General features: G+C 36.7%; 1 protein-coding gene across 4 annotated transcripts in view; it reads left to right on the forward strand.

Moving 5' to 3' along the window:
• Positions 1 to 19,263, forward strand: part of AKT3 (AKT serine/threonine kinase 3) — a 142,765-nt gene that overhangs the window by 50,879 nt on the left and 72,623 nt on the right. For 3 of the 4 annotated variants that reach the window (XR_001863955.1, XM_008639955.2, XM_017740272.1), the window contains exon 2: positions 16,514 to 16,639. Coding sequence is in view for 1 of the 4 variants with exons in the window: in XM_008639955.2 (XP_008638177.1) it covers positions 16,514 to 16,639 (126 nt within the window). In the remaining 3 variants the exon portion in view is untranslated. Of the gene's footprint in view, positions 1 to 2,073; positions 2,150 to 16,513; positions 16,640 to 19,263 lie in introns of all 4 variants that reach the window. The other variant, XM_017740264.1, reaches the window with a different exon arrangement.

Below are 19,263 nucleotides of genomic sequence, written 5' to 3' on the forward strand. Positions count from 1 at the left end.
ATAACTGTAGAGAGGTGTCCCAAACTCCACAGGAGAAACTCCACTGAAAGAAAAGGCTGTGGAAGAATCTAACTTGTATGAAAGTAGACTGGACTTTCATAGCATAAAGAAGCTGGCTGCCAGTCATAGGCCTCCAGGTCAGTTTAGCAGCTGTCAAGTCTTACTTCAAAGGGACAGATGTGTGTTTGAAGCTGGTAAGCCAGGCCAGCCTTTTAGCTTATTCAACACCAAAAAATACCACTATGGTGCCACCACTAGCTCCCACAGAGAGCTTGCATTGCTTTGTCTTCTGACCAGACTCCAGGCCAAGCGGATCAGTTTTTTCAGGGCAAAGCATCCTGCTACAGATCTAGTGAAAACTTTCATCTGGAATACACAGAGAGGTTTTGGTGGAACTAGGGGAGTCTGAAAAAACAGGTTTGTTTCAGCATCTTTAGAGGGCTGGAGTTTTTCTGTAGCTTACTGATCACTGATCCCTTGATGTCCCCTTCTTCTGCCCCTTACAGAAATGGTAAGTACATTAGAGAATGGCCAGATATCTGGGAAATGTTTCTCCCCTTAATCATGGATTGTATGAAGAGAGGTTACTGTCTGTAGATGAATAATCGTATCACGAACTTTCAGTCATTCCCTACCAAAATTTTATCTGCTGTTACAAGACCAAGCTGTCGCTGAAAACTCAATATTCTTAACTTTTAAGACTAAATATGCCTAATATACCTAAACTAAATGGTCAAGATAAAAAATTTAACTGAATTAAACTGTAGAAATCTAGAAGAAAATCTTTTGTTAAAACTGTTTCAGCTGTGCTGCTGATGCTTGATGTTCTTGAGTGCACACTCTTGTGTAAGCAGAAATATGGAAGACTCTTAGAGGAGATGAAAAATTTGTGTCACTTCTCCCTGATGTGGAACCTGTATTCCCTGGTGAACGTCAGCATGGAAAAATGCATCAGCATCATAACGGGCGCTCATCTGCAGCACGACTCCCGGAAGACAAAGCAGCGTTTTACCTCTCGGGATTAACAAACATGTGGCAGCTTTAGTAGTGCTGTTGGTAGTCAGGTGATAGACTGGCCATATGTCCTCATACCTCATTCTGGCATGAGATTTTTTTCTTCCCCCCTCTTTGAAATTTGAAATAAAAGCATAGCTTTATTCGGTTGTCATTTGTTCCAGTTCTTATGTCACAGACATGAAACTCTAAAAGATCTTTTAAGAAGTTCTGTACCCAAGTTTTTATCACTCTTAAGTCTTTATTGGAAAGGCTTCTTTCTTTGTTTGGTTAGTCTTACTGGGGACATACAGAAATTATTACAGAATGTAGATGACTTGCCTCATAAGAAGCTTAAGCATCTAGTTAGGCTCTAAATAGGGAGATGAATGTTTAAGAGTTCTTTGGGCACCTACACAGCTCAAATCCATTCCCATAGTACAGCTTGGTCCTTTTGACAGTGCCATGTTCACAAATAGCATAGGGAAAAAAGAGAGGAGGACAAGGTTTTTTCCAGACAATTAAAACTTGCATCCAGGTGATTAAGAGTCCCCATCTCTGTCTCTGGGGTTTGGGCCAGTCATGTGAGGATTTGACATAAGAAAAATAATTGTTTAATAGTGTTTTGCAGTGGGGAGAAATGGAAGATATTACTGGCTTTCAAGTATCATGAAGTTAAAATATTTAATTTAAAAATAACTGCAAGCTTGGAGAAATTGTGTTTTCTGTCTTGTAGTACTTTATCTCTGGTGTTTTAGTACTCTGAGGAGATAATTTGTAGTTCATTTTAAGCAAATTAGAAAATAAAAGTGTTACATCAGTGTAATGAAAACATCATTATTAAAGGCTGAAGGAAGCTTAAAGTATGGATTTGCCCTCACTCTTACATAAGTCTTTATATCCCTTACAGATCAGATTCTCGTATTTCTGCTATTTAGATTTTACCTAATTTATTACTTTAAAAGAGAGTTTCAACCATGATTCTTAAGGAATTCTTTAATCCGTTAAAATAAAAGCGAAACTCACAACTACCTCTAATAAATGCTTTGATTAAAATGGACATTTCTGAACCTTCTACAGACAATACCTGCTCAGATGTGACAGCATTTGTGACATCACCAGTACAGACTTTCACAAGGATTTTCAAGTCAGTGTTGTAAGTTTCCATTTCATTTTTGTTAATTAGAGAATTGTGCTGTTTATTTTCTAGAGGGAAAAAAGTCACTAAAAGCGTATCAAATTTGTTTACTTAATTCAATAGAAATGCAAATATATTTTTTTGAAAATTACAGTTCCTTATTGGTCCCTATTATTTTGGTGTCACAAATGTTAAATATTTGGTGCCAGTTAATTATTGTATGTATAATCAGAATTTCAGAAAAGCCAGATGTAGGAGGAGATTATCAGTGTTTTCTCATGTATAAAATTTCACTTCTGCATTGAATAAACTAATTGTAGAGTTTGCTGGGATCTAGTTAAGGTCATCCTGTAAGTTATTAGACTGTTTTGGAGGCTAAGTCATTAAGCCTTTTTCAGTAGTTAGATTAGGAAGAAATTGTATGCTAATAGCAGAGAAACCACAAGATATGTATCTGTTAGTGAAAAAAAGGGTAACAAACTTCATCCTGAGCTTGGTGAGATAAATTTATATGTTTTATCCAGGCCAGTCATCTTTCAGTTCCATCTTGTGGCCGGAATTTGGGGGTCATATTTTATAGCTGTGTTTTAAAAGTTTCTAAAATCACTGAAAATGATGCAGAAATTTTGTGCTAGTAAAATGGCAGGGCTAAAAATTTTGCATTTTTGCTTCTCATTCAAGCTTTTTTTTTAATTAAGAGGCTGGAAAAACTTGAAGCAAAAGACTTTTAATACCTCATTTGCCTGAATATTTATTGCAATTGTAATATAATAAAATCGTGCAAGATAAATTAATGTAAGATATGTACATTAGAATTGAACTGTGTAGTAGTTCTTATGTGGGGGTTATGAGCTGTTTTATTAAATTAAAGGCAGTGAAAGTTTTTAGAAATACGTAGAATTCTGAGGTTATCAATTAGTTGGGTTTTTATTTTTTTAGCTTCTTCTAATTTAATTGTAATCTGTAAATTAAGAAAATCCTTTACTGACCAAATTGTTCTTATCTTCTTAGCACTGCTGTTAGGATAGGACATATTTCACAGCTAACTCAAAATTACAATTTATATTGGGATCTCTAATTTGCTAAGATTTTGTAATAATATTAAATTGTAATAACGATTTCACATGTAGAAGTATGTATTTCTAGCTTTTCAAATGGTGCATTTTAAGTGATTTTTCAGTTATTTGTCAGAGTACAGAGATTTGCATAGTTTACATATTTTTGATCTATAATTTCTGTGTATATAGGTGTAGAGTAAATGACAGTATATTCTGACACATGTCAGGATAGAATTTGGTTGTATAGAACGTGCAGTTGTTATTAGGGAAATTCTTGGCTTAATAGTTTGTCAGAACCATTGTGGCATCATTGCTTAGAGATGCAGTTGATCTTAGAGGCTAGAATCACTTGAACCTGATTTTCTAGCCTGACTGGAAAACAAGAATTGCACTCACAAGGCAGAGCAGTAGTCTCATTAATTAGTAGTTAATCTTGCCTAAGTTCATGCTGATGCCCCCTTCTCCTTTGCATCTTTCTTGCCCCCAGCCAATTACTCCCATCTTTCCTTTGTGCTGATACTAGCTGTACAGTGACCTGAAATTGTTTTGATCTGGTCAAAATCTTTTTTCTTGGGGTGCGCTTTCTTTAGACCTGTCTCAGCTGTGTGGGTGCCAGTGCTGATGCAGTGGAGTGGGATGTGGGATACACTGCATGCTTCTTTGCAGCTGGTCCTCACCTTCCCAAATGAACTTCCCTGATACTGTTACTGTTCTTGTATTTGAGGTGAACCAAAGTGGCCAAGAACTGGGACTTTAGTTCACCATCAGTACTTCCTGGCTAGTACCAGATATGTGCTAGAAGAAAAGATGCATAGCAATTAAAGGAAGAACATGCCTATGTTGAATGTTTACTCCAATTTCCTGATGGTGAGATTTTAATTTTTTAAGAGAAAGTGCTCACACAAGTTTGGAAACGTGTCACAGCATTCAAGGAGAGGTTGGCTTTTTCTAAAGGTGCTGGTAGGACTGGGTGCTGAATTGGTGGGAGATTGGCTGTATTGCCATGGTGCAAACCACTAGTTTTGTGGTGAATTTATAGCATTCAGCTAGGATTGTGCATACAGAATGTGTGAAAAACTTTTCTTGAACTCTTCTGAAAACATGTTCCTGTGAAATGACTGGTGCCCTGCTACTGGCCACTTGTGTTGTTAAACCCTTTTGTTGTAGTTCTTCCTTTGAAAGTGGAGCCTAATCCAGTCTTTCTTTCCTCACTCTGCTTTTCTCTAACTCTGGTTATTTCTCTGTGTGTGTGTTTTGTCTTGGAAGCTCTTCTGTTGTCTTGTCATTTTTAAGAATGTAGTTATCAAAACTGTAATTTATTTGTTTACCTTGGAATAATATTTACAGTGTTTGTAAAATTCTGTAACTTTACAAATGAGAGTATTTCCCTTTCTTCTCAGTATTGCATACTTAAACAAGGGGTATATTAATTGTTCTTTACTGGTTAATTTAAAACTAAACAGTGTGTGAGCATTTCAGGTTATTTCTGTAGCTGTTTATTAATTCAAGTAATTCTTCACTGCATTTCGTCTGGTGTTTCTCAGCTCACTGGCATAGTGTTGCCACTCTGAAATTCTTCACATTCTTAATAAACTCAAATAGTTTTACTGTTTTGCAGTACATGCAGTGGTAACCCTAGATCATTGTATATATTGACTGAAAGTGTTCCTAACAGAGAACTGTAGAGCTTCATGGATTGAAAGTTGAAAATTTGACTATGTATTCCTATTTTGATTTCCTTCTTTTACCCAATTTCCTTTTTCTGTTCTGTTCCACCACATGGTTTTTTTCATTCACACAATTAAGTTCTTTAAACTTAATAAAAGCTTTTCTTAAAAGAGGAAATAAATTGTGTCAGTCTCCATCCATTTTATTTTCTTGACATTCTTAAAGATAGCCCATATGATGGGCATGATTTTTCTACTCAAAAGCAGTGTTGTCTTGTTTATCTTATGTCAGTTTATGTTATTTAAGTCTGTGATTAAAACCAGAATTTTAAGCAGTTTTCTTTGATTGCCATCCAGCCAAGTTACTTGAAATTTTCAAGGTTTTTTTTAAACTCTTGGGGTTTTTTGTTTTGTTTCTTTTTTCTTGGGGGTGTGGGGTGTAATTCTCCATTTAGAATCCTTCAGTCAACCTGTTAGCAGTGAAGGATAGCTTTTTTCTGCCTGTAGTTTTCACCTCACTTACAATTTCTTAGTAACTGTGGATGTATTCTGCCTAGTTCTGGGACACTTTAGTACTTAACGCTCCTCTTCAATACCTCCTTTCTGAACTAGAGTGACTGAAAGTATTTTTCTGTTCCCTGAAGTAGATTCTGTTGTTGTCTTCTGAGGTAAAAACTAATAGAAAGAAATCGTTCTGGTTCTTTGCAGGTGTGTTGTGCTCAGCTGCAGACTTCATTTTGTGTCTGGTTAATTTTTCACTAAATTTTCATCTCTTAATCTGTTTTTTATTTCCCTTGCTTGGAAGCTCACTACGTCTTATTTTCTGAAAGCAGCACTTAAGATTTATTGATTTTCCCATTTCACTACAGTATTTCTTTATGTAAAGAAACCTACAGTTTCCCCGCTCCACTCAACTGGTTCCTTGTCTTGTCTGATTCCATGATGATTTGGTTGTAAGAACAGGGTGAAAAGCTGGAAATATGTCCTAAAGAACAAGCAGATCCTAAGGGCTGGATGGTATATTTCCCAAATTTTGCAGGGGTCCTTATGAATTAAGCATTTGGTTTATTAACAAAAATATTGCGAAGGATGATCTGGAAAGAAAATGGGGGTGGAGGTGAGGGAGTGGATTTGAAGTCTTTGTCTCCCTCCCGTGCCCTGTGTTGAAGTTCCGTTTCACCTTTAATTTACTGAATAGCTCCTGTCCCAAATGTGATGGAACTGAAATATTTTGTGGTTACTCTTAAATGGTTCTTGAATTAATTCCTCTATACTGCATGGATGAGAAGAAGAATAGTTTCTGCTCATGTGTTTTAGAGCCAACAGTATCAAGGAGTATTAGTGTCAATAAATTACTTCTCTGAACTTTATTATGTGTGATATTTACCCAGTTTGAGAGAAATTTTTAAAAAATCCTTGAAGTGGACTCTATTTAAATTTGGGGGCATGGAATTTTCTGCAATTAATTGGATTGCTATGGTAGGCCAATATATTAAGCTCAGGCAGTTTTGCTGCTAATTACACACAACTTCTCTGGAGTATCGGATATTCAGATCCATTTTATGAATATGGTAGGGAGAATAACAACTGTAAAACAAAGCACTGTGCATGTAAGTGACTGTTAGCGTGTATTTCAGAAGGGATAAATGCTCACCATATGGTACAATTACTGTGTCCAAGTTTTCAAATTAGCTTCTCTCATCCTCCTTATTACTGTCTTTAAAAAGAGAGGAAAAAAACCCAACATGATTTATCTACTCTGCAGCAGAACTCTTGACGCAAAACAGCAGCCCAGTTCTGTCCAGTTTTTTTTTCCTAGCATAATAGAGGCTGTCGGACTTTTTTATACTAATTACTGTGTGAGCCTCAGATGAACCCCCTTCAATTCACAGGGCTTTGTTAAGGGAGGAGCTGTCAATGTGTCTGCCCGTTTGCAGCTGTGCTGTGGCTTTAGCTTGCTTAACATTATGCTGCTTTTTAGACTTGACAGAAGGGATTTTTTTTTTTTTTTATTTTTTTTTTTTTTTTTTATTAAGGCAAAGCAGCCTTGTAGCGAAATGGTTTAAGCAGCTGCATTGTGGGGAAGCACAAAGAAGTTATTATTGTGTCTGTTTAGGGGGGTCGGATGGAGGGGGGAGATATTCGGCTGCTGTTGATGCCGATTGTTGACTTGCCATCTGCCAGATAGGGAGAAGAAAAAAATGACAGCTCCAGCAGGGTGTTCAAGAGGTTGTTTGGAGAGACGCATAAACATGTGCAGATGTCGAACTGAATAATGGCAAGAACTTGAGACGGTTTATGATGCTGCTGTTGTGTGTGCATATACAGAATGAATGTATGTGGAGATTTGGTTAGGAGGAGGGTACATATTAATTATCATTGTCCCCCACCGCCTCCTTTACTTCTGTTAATTAGTTCAGGAGTTTAATATCTTCCCTCCCTCCGTTGTTTATTCCTAAAAAGAGCCTTTTCTTGTAGGGAAGAAAACTTTCGGTTTCTCCGTGTGATGAGCTAAAAAAAAAAAAAACAACCAAAGCAACAACTTAACAAATTTGGTACTTGTGGACGTAGAAAGAGTAATGTAGTTATTTCAGTCTCAGACATTTGGGGGACAGGTGCTTTACAAGTTCTTACATAGCTTTGTCTGCCGCAAGCCTGGTACATTGCATACCCCTACTTCTGCATCCTGAGCTTTTCTTATGCAGAAAGTGCCAATTGGTGATTGTCCAGTATTATAGAGTATGCTAGGGGTTAGAATGAGATTAGCAACTAATTTTCTCTTTCGCTTGATCTTATTTTCAGTTATTTCTCTGAAGGCAAGGAGCTGGTCAGGCATAGCTTGTATTTCCCAGTTTGACAGTTGTACATAAAGTAAATTTGGATTGCTCCATAGGAATATAGTTTTCTTTCTTTCACTAAAATCCTTTCTTATTTCTTGTTCAGTGATTATGGTGAGTTTCCAGGATACTGTGAAAGAAATGTGAGAAAGGATACAAGCATAGAGGCCAGAAAGGCTAAATGAAAGCATTGTTGTACAGGTGATCTCTTACTTTGATGATAGAAATGGAAACTTTAAAATAATGAATTTTCATCTCTAATGTTACATGACATTTAACATTCAGATACCTGTACCGAACTGAAAAATGGAAAATGAAACAGTGGTTGAGGTGCTTTGTGGATGTGGATTGCAGACATATCTTCATGTTACCAGTATGTATCAGGGTTTTTTGGTCAGTTTCAGCCTGACTTAAATATTATTGAAATGAACCTAACCAGTGCTTCCCACCAAGCCCTTACCAAAAGTGAAGGTACTCCACTTTATTGTGTCTTCCATCTTAAGTCTAATAAGCATCTGTAGGTCACTGATAACAGTAACTACTGACAAGAGCATTTGATGTGCCCTTCTGTCATCACTGTGGCGGAGTGGGAGATGTCAGTTTTGGATTATGTCAGTTTTAGCTGAAACTTCAGGTGTGGCTGCCTCCTGCCTGAGTACCCATTTCTGCATCTGAGCCTAGACAGAGGTCACCAGCACTGCAAATGGAGACTTGCTTTTTGCCTGTTAGTTGGGTTGTTGGTTCTTCTTCCCAGAATTGTGGTGTTTTATGTGTTCCATCACTGCTGGTGTGAAGCTCAGTTACTCTGGGTAGTGCTGCAAGGCTGCCTATCATGAAGCGTTTCATGCAACCAAAGAGATCTCTTGATGTGTACAGCAGTAATGGGTGTTCCACTTCAAGCACTTTGAGGAATGCTTGGACTTATCTCGTGCTGATTCTTTGCAAATGATGCAGGCTAAGCAACAAAGCAAAAAGGTTGACTTCAGTGACGTGCCTTGAGGGAGAAACATAGGTGAATGGTGTTGGTGCTGGCTTTTTGGCACCTGGCAAGGTTTGAGTCTAGGAGCACACTTAGTGACAAGGAGAAAGTTCAGAGGAGCTATTTTAAAATTATTGCAATGTGCCAGTTTTAAAAGTGAGACAGTTTGCTTTGTGAAAACATGCTAGCAAGTGTACCAGTTTTAAGGGGGGAAAAGTCCCATAATTTTTGATGACGCATGTATCTGTTAAAGAAACTCAATTGAATGATAATGCTATTGTCAAACTTACCATATTCTTTTGCAAACAATGGGGAGTTTGAAATTTCTTGTGTAAACAAGTGTTAGCTGTTTTACAACATGCTGTAAGTAGATAATATTAAGAAGATGTTTAATGCAACTTGGCCACATGTAAAAAGCATTTGTATTTTAATCATCTGATTTAATGCATTTGTACCAAGTACGTGAATTTAAATTGTTGCTGCTGTAACTGACTGTCTTATTCACTGTAATTTATTGATTAGTATTTGTATATTTGCCCTACTCTTAAAATATTTTCAAAACCTGAAAAAGATCCTTTGGTCTACTAGCACTTGGTAAAAGCAAAAGAAAGGAAAGTAGTATTTTTTTCTGTTATACAAAGTACTACTTGATACTGATAGTGCTATATAAAAACCATAAATATTTAGAAGTACTGAGAACATTAAGGTTTTAGCTATAAAAAAATACGTGAAACAATATTTAAAATGCTTTTTTGCATTTACACAAGAACAGCTTAACACTATTAAAAAATAAAAAACTGCTCTGAAAAGCAGATAAATAGTTCAGCATTTTTGGGCTTTTATCCTATATTGCCTTGTGCATGAGAGAAATTTAGAAAATGTGAGCAGAGTTCTAAATGTTTCTGGAAAACAGACCTTGGTTTTCCATTCCTGAATAGCAAGCATATTTAGAAAATATTGATCACCTTTGTTGCTCAGAGATGCTGATGCAATAGAGGACTCTGTTATTCCAGACAGCATGTGCTAATAGCAACTGCTGTTTAATTTATTTATTGTTCTAATTCTTATCCTTCAAGAATGAGGGGGAAGTGAGAGTGATGTTGAAACTGGCAAGTTTTTCTTCCTGCTGGCTCAAAATGGGCATGCTAAAGGTCAATTCTCAATTTGTCAGGATGTCAGCTAACTCAGTATTTCTGGTAGGATTTTTTAAAAGGACAAACTTGCATGCATATGAAAATGAACACTTATTTTCGATGCGTTGCCAAAACACACCAGTAATTTTGAATGGGTATTGTAGATGTCCAATTTCAAAACTGCATTTATGTGTGAATAATGGTATGTCTGTCTCTCTGTTATTGAGTACTTTCCTCTAGATTTTTTGCATGTTTTAGAGAAAAGATTATTAATGCAACAGGAAATCGTTGAATAAATAACAGGAGCTGAAGTGCTGCTGCATTTGCACAAGGTAGGACAATGACTCACTTCACCAGTCATAATGACAAAGCCATGGTGGCTGGTGATTTGAACCCTAGAATCCTGGAATATGTTTGTACATTGGATTCACAACGTGGGGAGAAGAAAACCCCACAGTAAGAGCAGGGAAAATCTTTCCATTGGAGAGATTGGTCCTCCCCATCACTTTAGCTACAGAGGTGCGCCTGAAACCACGAAGAGCTGCTCCGTGTCCTCTCCCTGCCTGCTGACTGCACCTCTGCTTGGGAGGAATCTGCTTTCCTAGTAGGAGCCCTTCTCTTTGGTCACTACTTAGTACTGCTTCAGGAACAAAGAATCTGCTGTTTGCCAGCTCTTCAGTGCATCTGGGCTGGCATGGAGGACAGAGGGTTGTCCCTGCTTTCCTCCCCCCTTGCTCAGCTGAGGCACTTCTGGAGCTCATACCCGAGGCTGCTCACTGCTTTCTGCACAATATTAACATCTGTGGGGTTTCCACTGGTTTCTGACCACCTACCTTTAAATGGCTGGACATAAATTGACCGGTCTTCTATCTGAGCTGATCATTGAGATGCTGTGACACGGAAAGGCACTTGAACTTTCTCACCTAAACTTTGCCATTTGCAAGAAACTTAATGGAAGCCTAGCTGTGGTATAAGCCAATGCTCACATGTAGCATGAAATGTTTCCTATTTCTCAGCTGGGACTAGAAAAATTCATTTGTCTAATGCAAGTACAGATGTGCTCAAAATGTCATTCAGCATTACTGGGAACTGTGGGAAAACAGTTAGTATAAATAAATAATCACTGTCTCACAGTGTAAGAGAGAATCAGAAAGTGGTAGTTCCAAATTCTGCTTTTCTTTGAACTGCCAGCAAATACTTATGAGAGGGCTTCTAATAAAACTACCTTTTAAAATGCTAAGGCGTGTTAGAAAAAATCACAGGTTCATTTAAATTTTTACTATGCAATAAGATTTTGTAAAATACTTGCATAATATATGATTGCACACTCAATTAGATTGAAGGACATAAATTATTAGGATAGATATACTTTTTACTTATCTTAAACATTTATTTTATACAGTAGCTTTGAACTGTGCTGCAAATTTCTTACAATGAAATTAAAAGTAAGTAAATATTCTAACAGCAGTGCTTTGCATTTACTTAGTGTCTACTGACTTAATCAAATAGTCTGCTGATGCTTCCAATCATGTGTTAGGTAACACTGCCCTCAGAGGGCCAAGGTAAGGAAATTCAGTCTCAAAACCACTGGCATTATTTCTGACAATTTTTATTTGACCTGACATTAATTACAGTTGTTCCGTTTAAAGAAAACTCGCATATAGTTGTGTGATTTATTTTTATATAATGTTGCTTAATGCTCTTAGATAAATTCAGTTTTTCCCCCCCCTCTCTTTAATTAAATGTTTTTGTAGGGAGTTTGATCTAACAAAAAATGCCTTAAAAAGAGAAAAAAAAAAAAGAGGGGAGACAATGTTTGTGTATTATTTCTATCAAATCCATTTGAGTAAATTGATGAAACAGACAAGAAGCAGAATTTTGGTGTGTTCTCTTTTTGGAGGGCTTTTTTCCCCTTCCCCCCTATTTCTTGCAAAGTATTTTTCTTTCTCAGATTCAGGTTCACTTGTTTCTTTGTGGAAATTGCTTTTTAGCAAAAAGCAGTGAAATGGTTAAATAAGTGCATATGTTTATTCATGAAAACACCCCCTTAAATCTCACTTGTGTCTGTGTGGCAGCTGTTGCTTCTTTTAAGGAAGCAAGTTTTTGAACTCAGGTTTCTGTTGCTTATCAGCACTGTATATTAAAGACATTTCCTTCACACCTCTGAAACCATTTACATATTGAAAAATGTAGATGTTTTGCAGAAGTGTTTTTTTAAAATACGTTTTAAAATAATAAGATTAATTTTAAATTGCTGATTAATTTTTCAATAATTGCTAAATTTCCATATGCTTAAGGATTACAAAAGGTGAGACTTAACAATAGCAACTGCCAAATCTGAGATGAAATACATGTTTGAAGAGAGAGTTTGGGTTGCAAGGTAAAGTAAAAAAATTGCAAACTTCTGAGTGATAGGTTTGTCTAACACAGGTTTTTTTTACTACTCATACGATTTCTTAGAAAGCTCTCCTTTGTGAAGCTTCTCAACAGTATGAAAACTACCAATGTTGCATCACTGGAATCAACATATTTTGTGAAATGTCCTGAAGGCAGGTTTCTTGTTACTGGCTGTCAAAGGCAAAAAAAAGAAAAATCATTAAGGCTGCAGTACAGAGGCAAGTAAAGAGGCAGCCGCGAGGGTCATGTTCTAAACAAACCTTCATTAAGCACTCTTTGTTACTGTTGTTAGCCAGTGTATTATTAAATACAACGTTAATTAAAGAGTTGCATGTTACGAGGGTGCTTTTTGCATGAAGATCGGATTAAATTTTCATGTGCTTCAGGAATATACTGCTGTCTTACTTAATCTTTTGGGTGTATTCTCTCAGTAGTTATTAAGAAAAGCAGACCCCAACAACATAAAATTTGTATTTTGTGTGTATGTATTTATTGTCTGTATGGATCAGCAAGATGCATATTCTAGTGCCACTTTCCTCAAGCAGCTTAAAAACTTTGCCTAGAATTAAAATGATGTAGGAATTACTTGGCTTTCTTTGCTCCAGAGGTTGCAATTAGAGACCTCTTCTTACTGTCTAATAAACAGATCCTAAAAGAATGTAGTTTTCAACTTAGAAGGGTGTAAATTTAGGCAAAATAATAATTTAACTTACAATAACTCGGCAGGAAGCAGGGTACAAACCGATTAAAGCTCTATGGCAGATCCACTGCTTTTTTAAATACTGCAGCTCCATTTTATTAAATTGTCAGGATATCTTGTGGTTTAGTTAGCCTGCCTGGACTTCTCATCTCTCATAGAATTACTTTTCACTTGAATTAATAAATTTCACATGTAAATTTCCTCTAGTTTGCTTGTGTTGAAGTATTTAATAAACATGCATTCCAAATATCTTTAAAATTATTTAATATTGGTAATACTGAGAAATAAGCTTTTTTTTTAGATGTAGGGCTGCTAAGTTAGAAGACATGTGGAAGTGTTTTTTCTTTTCAAATACTCTGCTTTGCTGTAGCATTTTTTATATGGAGAATTTCTTTCAAGGCAAATCAGTAAGCACATGTATTAAGAAGTATGGACTAAAATGTTATTCTATCTTTAGGCAGATTATGTAAAAGGAATGCAGCTACAAGAGAGCACCTAGAGAGCATCTTGAGAGCCCTTAAACCACTTGAGTAGCTAAGTGAACTGATACCACAGTTAAGTCTTCAAAAGCGTTCACCCATTTCTTAATTAAATTACAAAATAAATATAGGGCAGATGATAAATGTTCACATATAGGCCTTGGAGAGGAATTGGATTAGTATTTTCAAGACAAAACCAGAGTTTGTGTGTGTGCATGTTTGTATAGATGTTTTGTAAAAGTAGTCTGGCCATGATTCATGTTGGGAAACGACTTGGGAGAAAAATTCTTCGAAGAAATATGTCTGTGAAAGAAATATATGGATCCTCATGAAGCCATAGTGTTTAACAATGGCTTTTAAATTGCTTTTTCTGTGTCTGGCTATAGTTTGCAGAGCGAAAACGAAGGTACAGCTGTGCTCATAGGTAAACTGGTACTTATCTGTCCTATGATTATCCAAAGTTGCTAACTCTCTTCAGAGGAGCTTGGAAGTGCTATTGTACTCTTCTAATGGTTCTTCTCCGGGCATAACATCAGCTGCATAACTCAGCAGATGATTAAAAATCTGTCCAGTTTTCTGATTTAGAGAATCTGTGTTTGGCTGCTGCTGGCTGCTCAATCTAAAGTGTTGTCCTAAGTGGTGAAGAGGGAGTAAGTGATTGGAGAAGTGTGTGCTGGGTCTGTAAGGCCACCTGTTAGAATAGTTTCCTTTTCCAACAGGTTTCCTTCTGGAGAGTGTATGTAAGCAAACAAAGTCTTCCATTCTTTCCTGAGTAACTTAAGTGTACTTACCCTATCAGCCCTGATTCTTAGAGCAGAGTCTGCTTATCTCCCTCTCCAGTTTATTCCTTGCACAAAAGAGGACTCTCTCTGAAACCTGAGCCCTTGGATGGCTGAGTTTATACAGTCTCCATGCTCTCCTTGGATTCTTCAGTAGGTTTAGGTGCCTGCCTTCTAGATAAGACTAAGATCTTGACAGATTGCAAACCCAGTAACAGACACTTTCTCTCCTAACAGTCACTTACTCTTACAAGAAAGGAGATGTAGTTTATTAGAAAAATACAGAAGATTCTCTTTATCATCTCTTTAAGAAAGCAACGAAGATGTTAGCATTTTTAAAACTTACATTGGATGATCTGATATGTTAGGTTTTGTTTTGCCTTCAACTATTGAGTCTATGCAGATTTCAGCAAATTTGTTGCAGGGCGTATTTTAAATATTTTTAAAATATGACTCATACCTTTACTTAGGCCTATAATTATTTCATTTTCAAGTATTCAGCAAACTTAATTTATTGCTTTTCATGTAATGCTGATACAGTTTTTCATTGTTGCTGGTATTAAAGTTACACATTTGTTTTCCCACACTGCACTTGTGTTTCTTCTTCAACTTACAAAGTATCCTGTACCTATTTGTTTTGGTTTGGTTTTTGTTGCATGCTTTCATGTTAACTGGGATTTCCTACTGTGAAATGAGCTCAGACTGGCAGTATCAGTAGGGAGGTTCCCAGCCAAACTGGAACCGAAGGCCTGAGATAAAGCTCTGCATCAATACAAGTGTAACTAGTGCCTCTAGGATATCTCTGTAGTCATTTAGTGGTCAAATTAAGTCACGCTTGGGCTTTTTCAGTTCTTTCTACCTATGTGAAAATGTCTGCATAACAAAGTCAAGCAAGTACCCTGCTATGTAGAAGCAGGACTAAATAGGAAAGAGTTTTGCTACATAAGCCAGCCTGAATAGCCCAGGGTTAATTTTTCTTCTCTTTTCTCTTCTCCATCTTGTATTCCCTACTCTCCTTCTCTGCTTAAATACATGTTGAAAATTGGACATGTTAGTGGCTGCAGTTGGATTTGATCTGGGTATTGTCAAAATCCTTACAAGCTGTGCTCAAGTTCATCAAGGCCATATCAGCAATTCCCATGTTGAACTTCAGTGACAATTAGTTGATTGCTGTGATGGAAAGCTGAAGGTGCAATTAATGAATTTTTAGATTATGCTTTAATGAAGTAATCTCCACAGTAGGGGATATAAACTTCTTTCTGACTTTTGAGTGGCCTAAAAGCTACATAACTACAGCTAACAGGGTAGTGAGGTGGTAAAGGGCGCTGGTGGGCTGGGGCTTAGCCCAGGACCAGTGCAGCCCCTGGGATGGTTCGTTCTGAGCATTTCACAAATGGTGAGAAGTCCTAGGTTCCTTCTTGGAAATTCTGCATTGTTAATACACTTTTTTTCTGAAAATACTCACTTCTATAATGATGAAACAGTGACTTTAAATAAAGTTTTAGTAATAGTCATTATTTACTCTGCAGAATTTATAGAAATCAAAGATGAGGGAAGTTGGGCAAATCTAAACTAGCCTGTACCGAATTGAGTAATTGCACTCTAAAGATGAAATTGTTGCTGAGATTCTGGTGTGGCATTGTACTGAGGAAATTTTCCACCCTTAATAGCAAATAAGTGCCATTAATTAGGGGGTTGTGTATTCTGTATGTTTCTGGTCCTAAATTCCTCATAGATTGGAGAATCTTTTGCTCAGGCTGGGGTAGGGGGAAGGTGGCACAGTAGATTTATTGGTGGACTTACCTCTTACAATGTAATTGGCTTCTACTTTTTTATTCCTTTTGCTTTCAGTTATATTTTTTAAGCATATTCTGCATAGGTTTTTCCATTACCCCCAATTTCCTTGTATTTGCTTAGTGTATGTTTTGAAGAAATTAATCACTTCTGCTTTGCTCAGCAGGGGAACTGTTCTACCTTGTAGTAGTTTAGATTTCATTTCGTTATTAAAAGTCAAGCTTTAGAGTTGTTTTTTTTCCTGAAAAAAAAATTTGAATTGTTTATGGTGTAAGCATGTAGGATATTTGAAAAGTATAGTATGATAAAATGTAGAATTATATATACCATACTTGTAGCTTCTTATTCCAGAGGCATCATTATACAGTCCAGGCTTACCACTGCAATTTAATTTTCCTGTCTTTTGGACGGAATTAGGGTTTTCTCTGCAAATTGAAAACATCTGAAAAGATTTTGGTATAATTAATGTTTGATACCGATAATATGATACATTTTTTAATATTCAAGTTTGGGGTTTTTTGTACAGTGCTAATGAACTTTTTTTTTTCTTCTCCTTTAGGAGAATATATAAAAAACTGGCGGCCAAGATACTTCCTGCTAAAGACAGATGGCTCTTTCATAGGCTATAAGGAGAAGCCCCAGGATGTGGATCTGCCATATCCACTCAACAACTTTTCAGTGGCAAGTATGTATTTCCAGTATTTATTATTCTCTCAGCATATTGACAGATTATCTGCTACATATTTCTTCGTGTATAATTCAGAATTTATTGGTAACAGTGCAAGTTTAATGTCATGTGCCGTACTAATGCACCACTAATCTTACATCCAGCTCTACATGATGTATTTACAGTAGCATGGAAGAACCATACGTTGGTTTTTGAATGTTTTTTGGAAGTCTAAGTTCTCATTTTTTGTGTGTGTGTGTCTGAAGTGTCTGTAAATAACGAGGACATTTGACAAATGATTGCTGTAAGAAGAAAATTCCTGGAAAGTTTACCTTTATTCAGATCGCTGACCTCTTCTCTGTTTTTCAGTAGTATCTCTGAATTCACTTGAAAACTCAAATTAATTAGAAAATTATCTAGACTGTCAAATGACACAAAATCATGCTAAGTTATTTTTCTCTTCGATAATCAGGTAATCAGCTCTCCAGCCTGGTTAATGAGTAATTTCAAGCAATCAGACAATTTGCATATATTAACAAAGTGTGTATCTGTTGGATAAAGTGAAGCTTGTGTGTTTTCCAAGAATGTTTCTAAAAGACAAATTTGTAGGGTTTTTGATCTGTCATAGTGAGATTGGTGAGTGTTTCTGAACACTCCAGAAAATGAAAGTATTTGAGGAGCAAAATTGAGGGGGCAAAAAATCCAAGTATGAGTTGCAAATATCGCAGCTAGAAACTTTCAGAGGAACACTGGAGAATTTACCCAGTGTCTTTCAAAATTGTATTAATGTGTACTGCAGTACAATAAGTTTTGCAATGTTTAGTTTTATAGAGGAGTATAGGAGCCACAAGAGTATTTGTGCTTAGGGAAAGGGTTCCCTTCATCTTCATTGCTGAAGTTGGAACAAATGCTACTGAGAGTGAATTTTCCTATTTTTTGATAAAATTGTACCTGAGACTGACTCAGCCTTTATGTATACAAAGTAATTTGTGTATTTTATTTGGTAAGAAAATAATCTTGTGCTCCAAGCCCATGTATCATTTCGCAGCTAGAAGACGAAAACTTTGCATATTCTGATTGCAATAGGAAATTATATTGATTGTGCAAACCTTCTAGTAGTATTAGAGGCTTATTTTGCCTTGTTGGTATTCAGCATAAAAGCAGCAATGTCTTTAAGTTGTTCATATGAGTAGGAGTTGACAAAATCATAGGCCATTATTTATTCCTTTGTTGTTGCTCTGCATATTCTTGCTCTTCTTTATCAGGTAGTATTTTTCTAGATACTTTTTCCCCAGTTCGCAGCAGAAAGACAATTTCTAGAAATACTTCTTTGTCCTGCTTTACCATGTACTTTGTTGCATATTCTGTCTCCCCTTGCTGCAGAAACTAGAAGGGCAATCGACATGGTAGTTCTGCCAAGCAAAGAAATACTTAATTAGCAATTAAATCCACTGTGTTGGTACTGGTTTTGGCTGGGAGTTTTTTGGTACCCAGAGGTTATGTTATGTAATTCTGATATTAGAATGCTGTCCCTGAATTTTGCCTTGATGGAAATTGGAAGATTTCACATTGTTTTCCAAAATAACACCATCTCCATCACCACCCCTACCACTCCCCACCAAAAAAACCCATTCCTTTCTGCAACTAGCAAGTCCTATAGGTCTGATTCTTAGGCTGCGTAAGCTAAAGGAACAAGCATGCAATATTAATTGAAAAAATACAGTTTTGATAAGCAAGATGACTTTTTCTGTTTTTCTGACAGGAAAAGGCGTAATATCAGAAATGTTGGCTGATCAGTGCAAGAATAGGACGATGTATCACTCATCAAAAGAATCTCATGAAATTAAGTGGGGTGCCTGTGTAGATTCACAGGATAAAAAGCAAACCAGGGTGGTAGTATACTCTAAATTGCAAGGGACTGTAAGTTTTTTTATCAGCTATTTTATCTGTCTGAAGATGAGATCATCAGTAGGGCAAATAAACAAACAAAATTGCTATATGAATGAATCACGTCTCATGGGAAGTACCTGGTAAATGTCAAGAACTGGTCTCATGGCCTCTGATCCAAGAGTTCCTGAGCTGCTGCAGTAGGTTTGTGGCCACAAGCAGCGCAACATATTTTTCCTGTAATAGTGAAGTACATTTTTCATAAATTACTAGCCAGGCAGATGGAGTGTGAGATCACTGTTAATACCATCTTGATTAGGTTGGCAGGGACTTAAAGATATGTCTTTACAGTCCTATCTTCATGTAATCTTTGTAGCTATCTGTAAAGTGAGAGTGTGGTCTCAGTCTACTTTTTGCTCTCCAAATGATAGACATCTTTGGCTCTTGCTTGCAATTTGTTATTTAAGCAGAAAAGGCCAAGGCTGTGGTATTATTTTCATAGTACTGTTGGAGTTAAAGACTGGAAAGTTTGCACAATTCTACTTTGTATGATACTTGTGTAGTTTAAAACTTTTATAAGCACCTCTGTCAAGCTAGCTACTTCCATTATGTAGATATTTTCCCACCTGTGTCCCCTGCCTTCCACTTCTGTGACATCAGCTTTACTTTTGCAGAAGTAAAGCTCTTTCCCAGGCATAGTATCATTTCCCCTAGTGTGGCTCCCTGATTCCTTCCAAGATAACTTCAAAGTTACA

The sequence above is a fragment of the Corvus brachyrhynchos genome, unplaced genomic scaffold (genome assembly GCF_000691975.1).
Source record: "Corvus brachyrhynchos isolate BGI_N302 unplaced genomic scaffold, ASM69197v1 scaffold31, whole genome shotgun sequence".
Taxonomy (NCBI): domain Eukaryota; kingdom Metazoa; phylum Chordata; class Aves; order Passeriformes; family Corvidae; genus Corvus; species Corvus brachyrhynchos.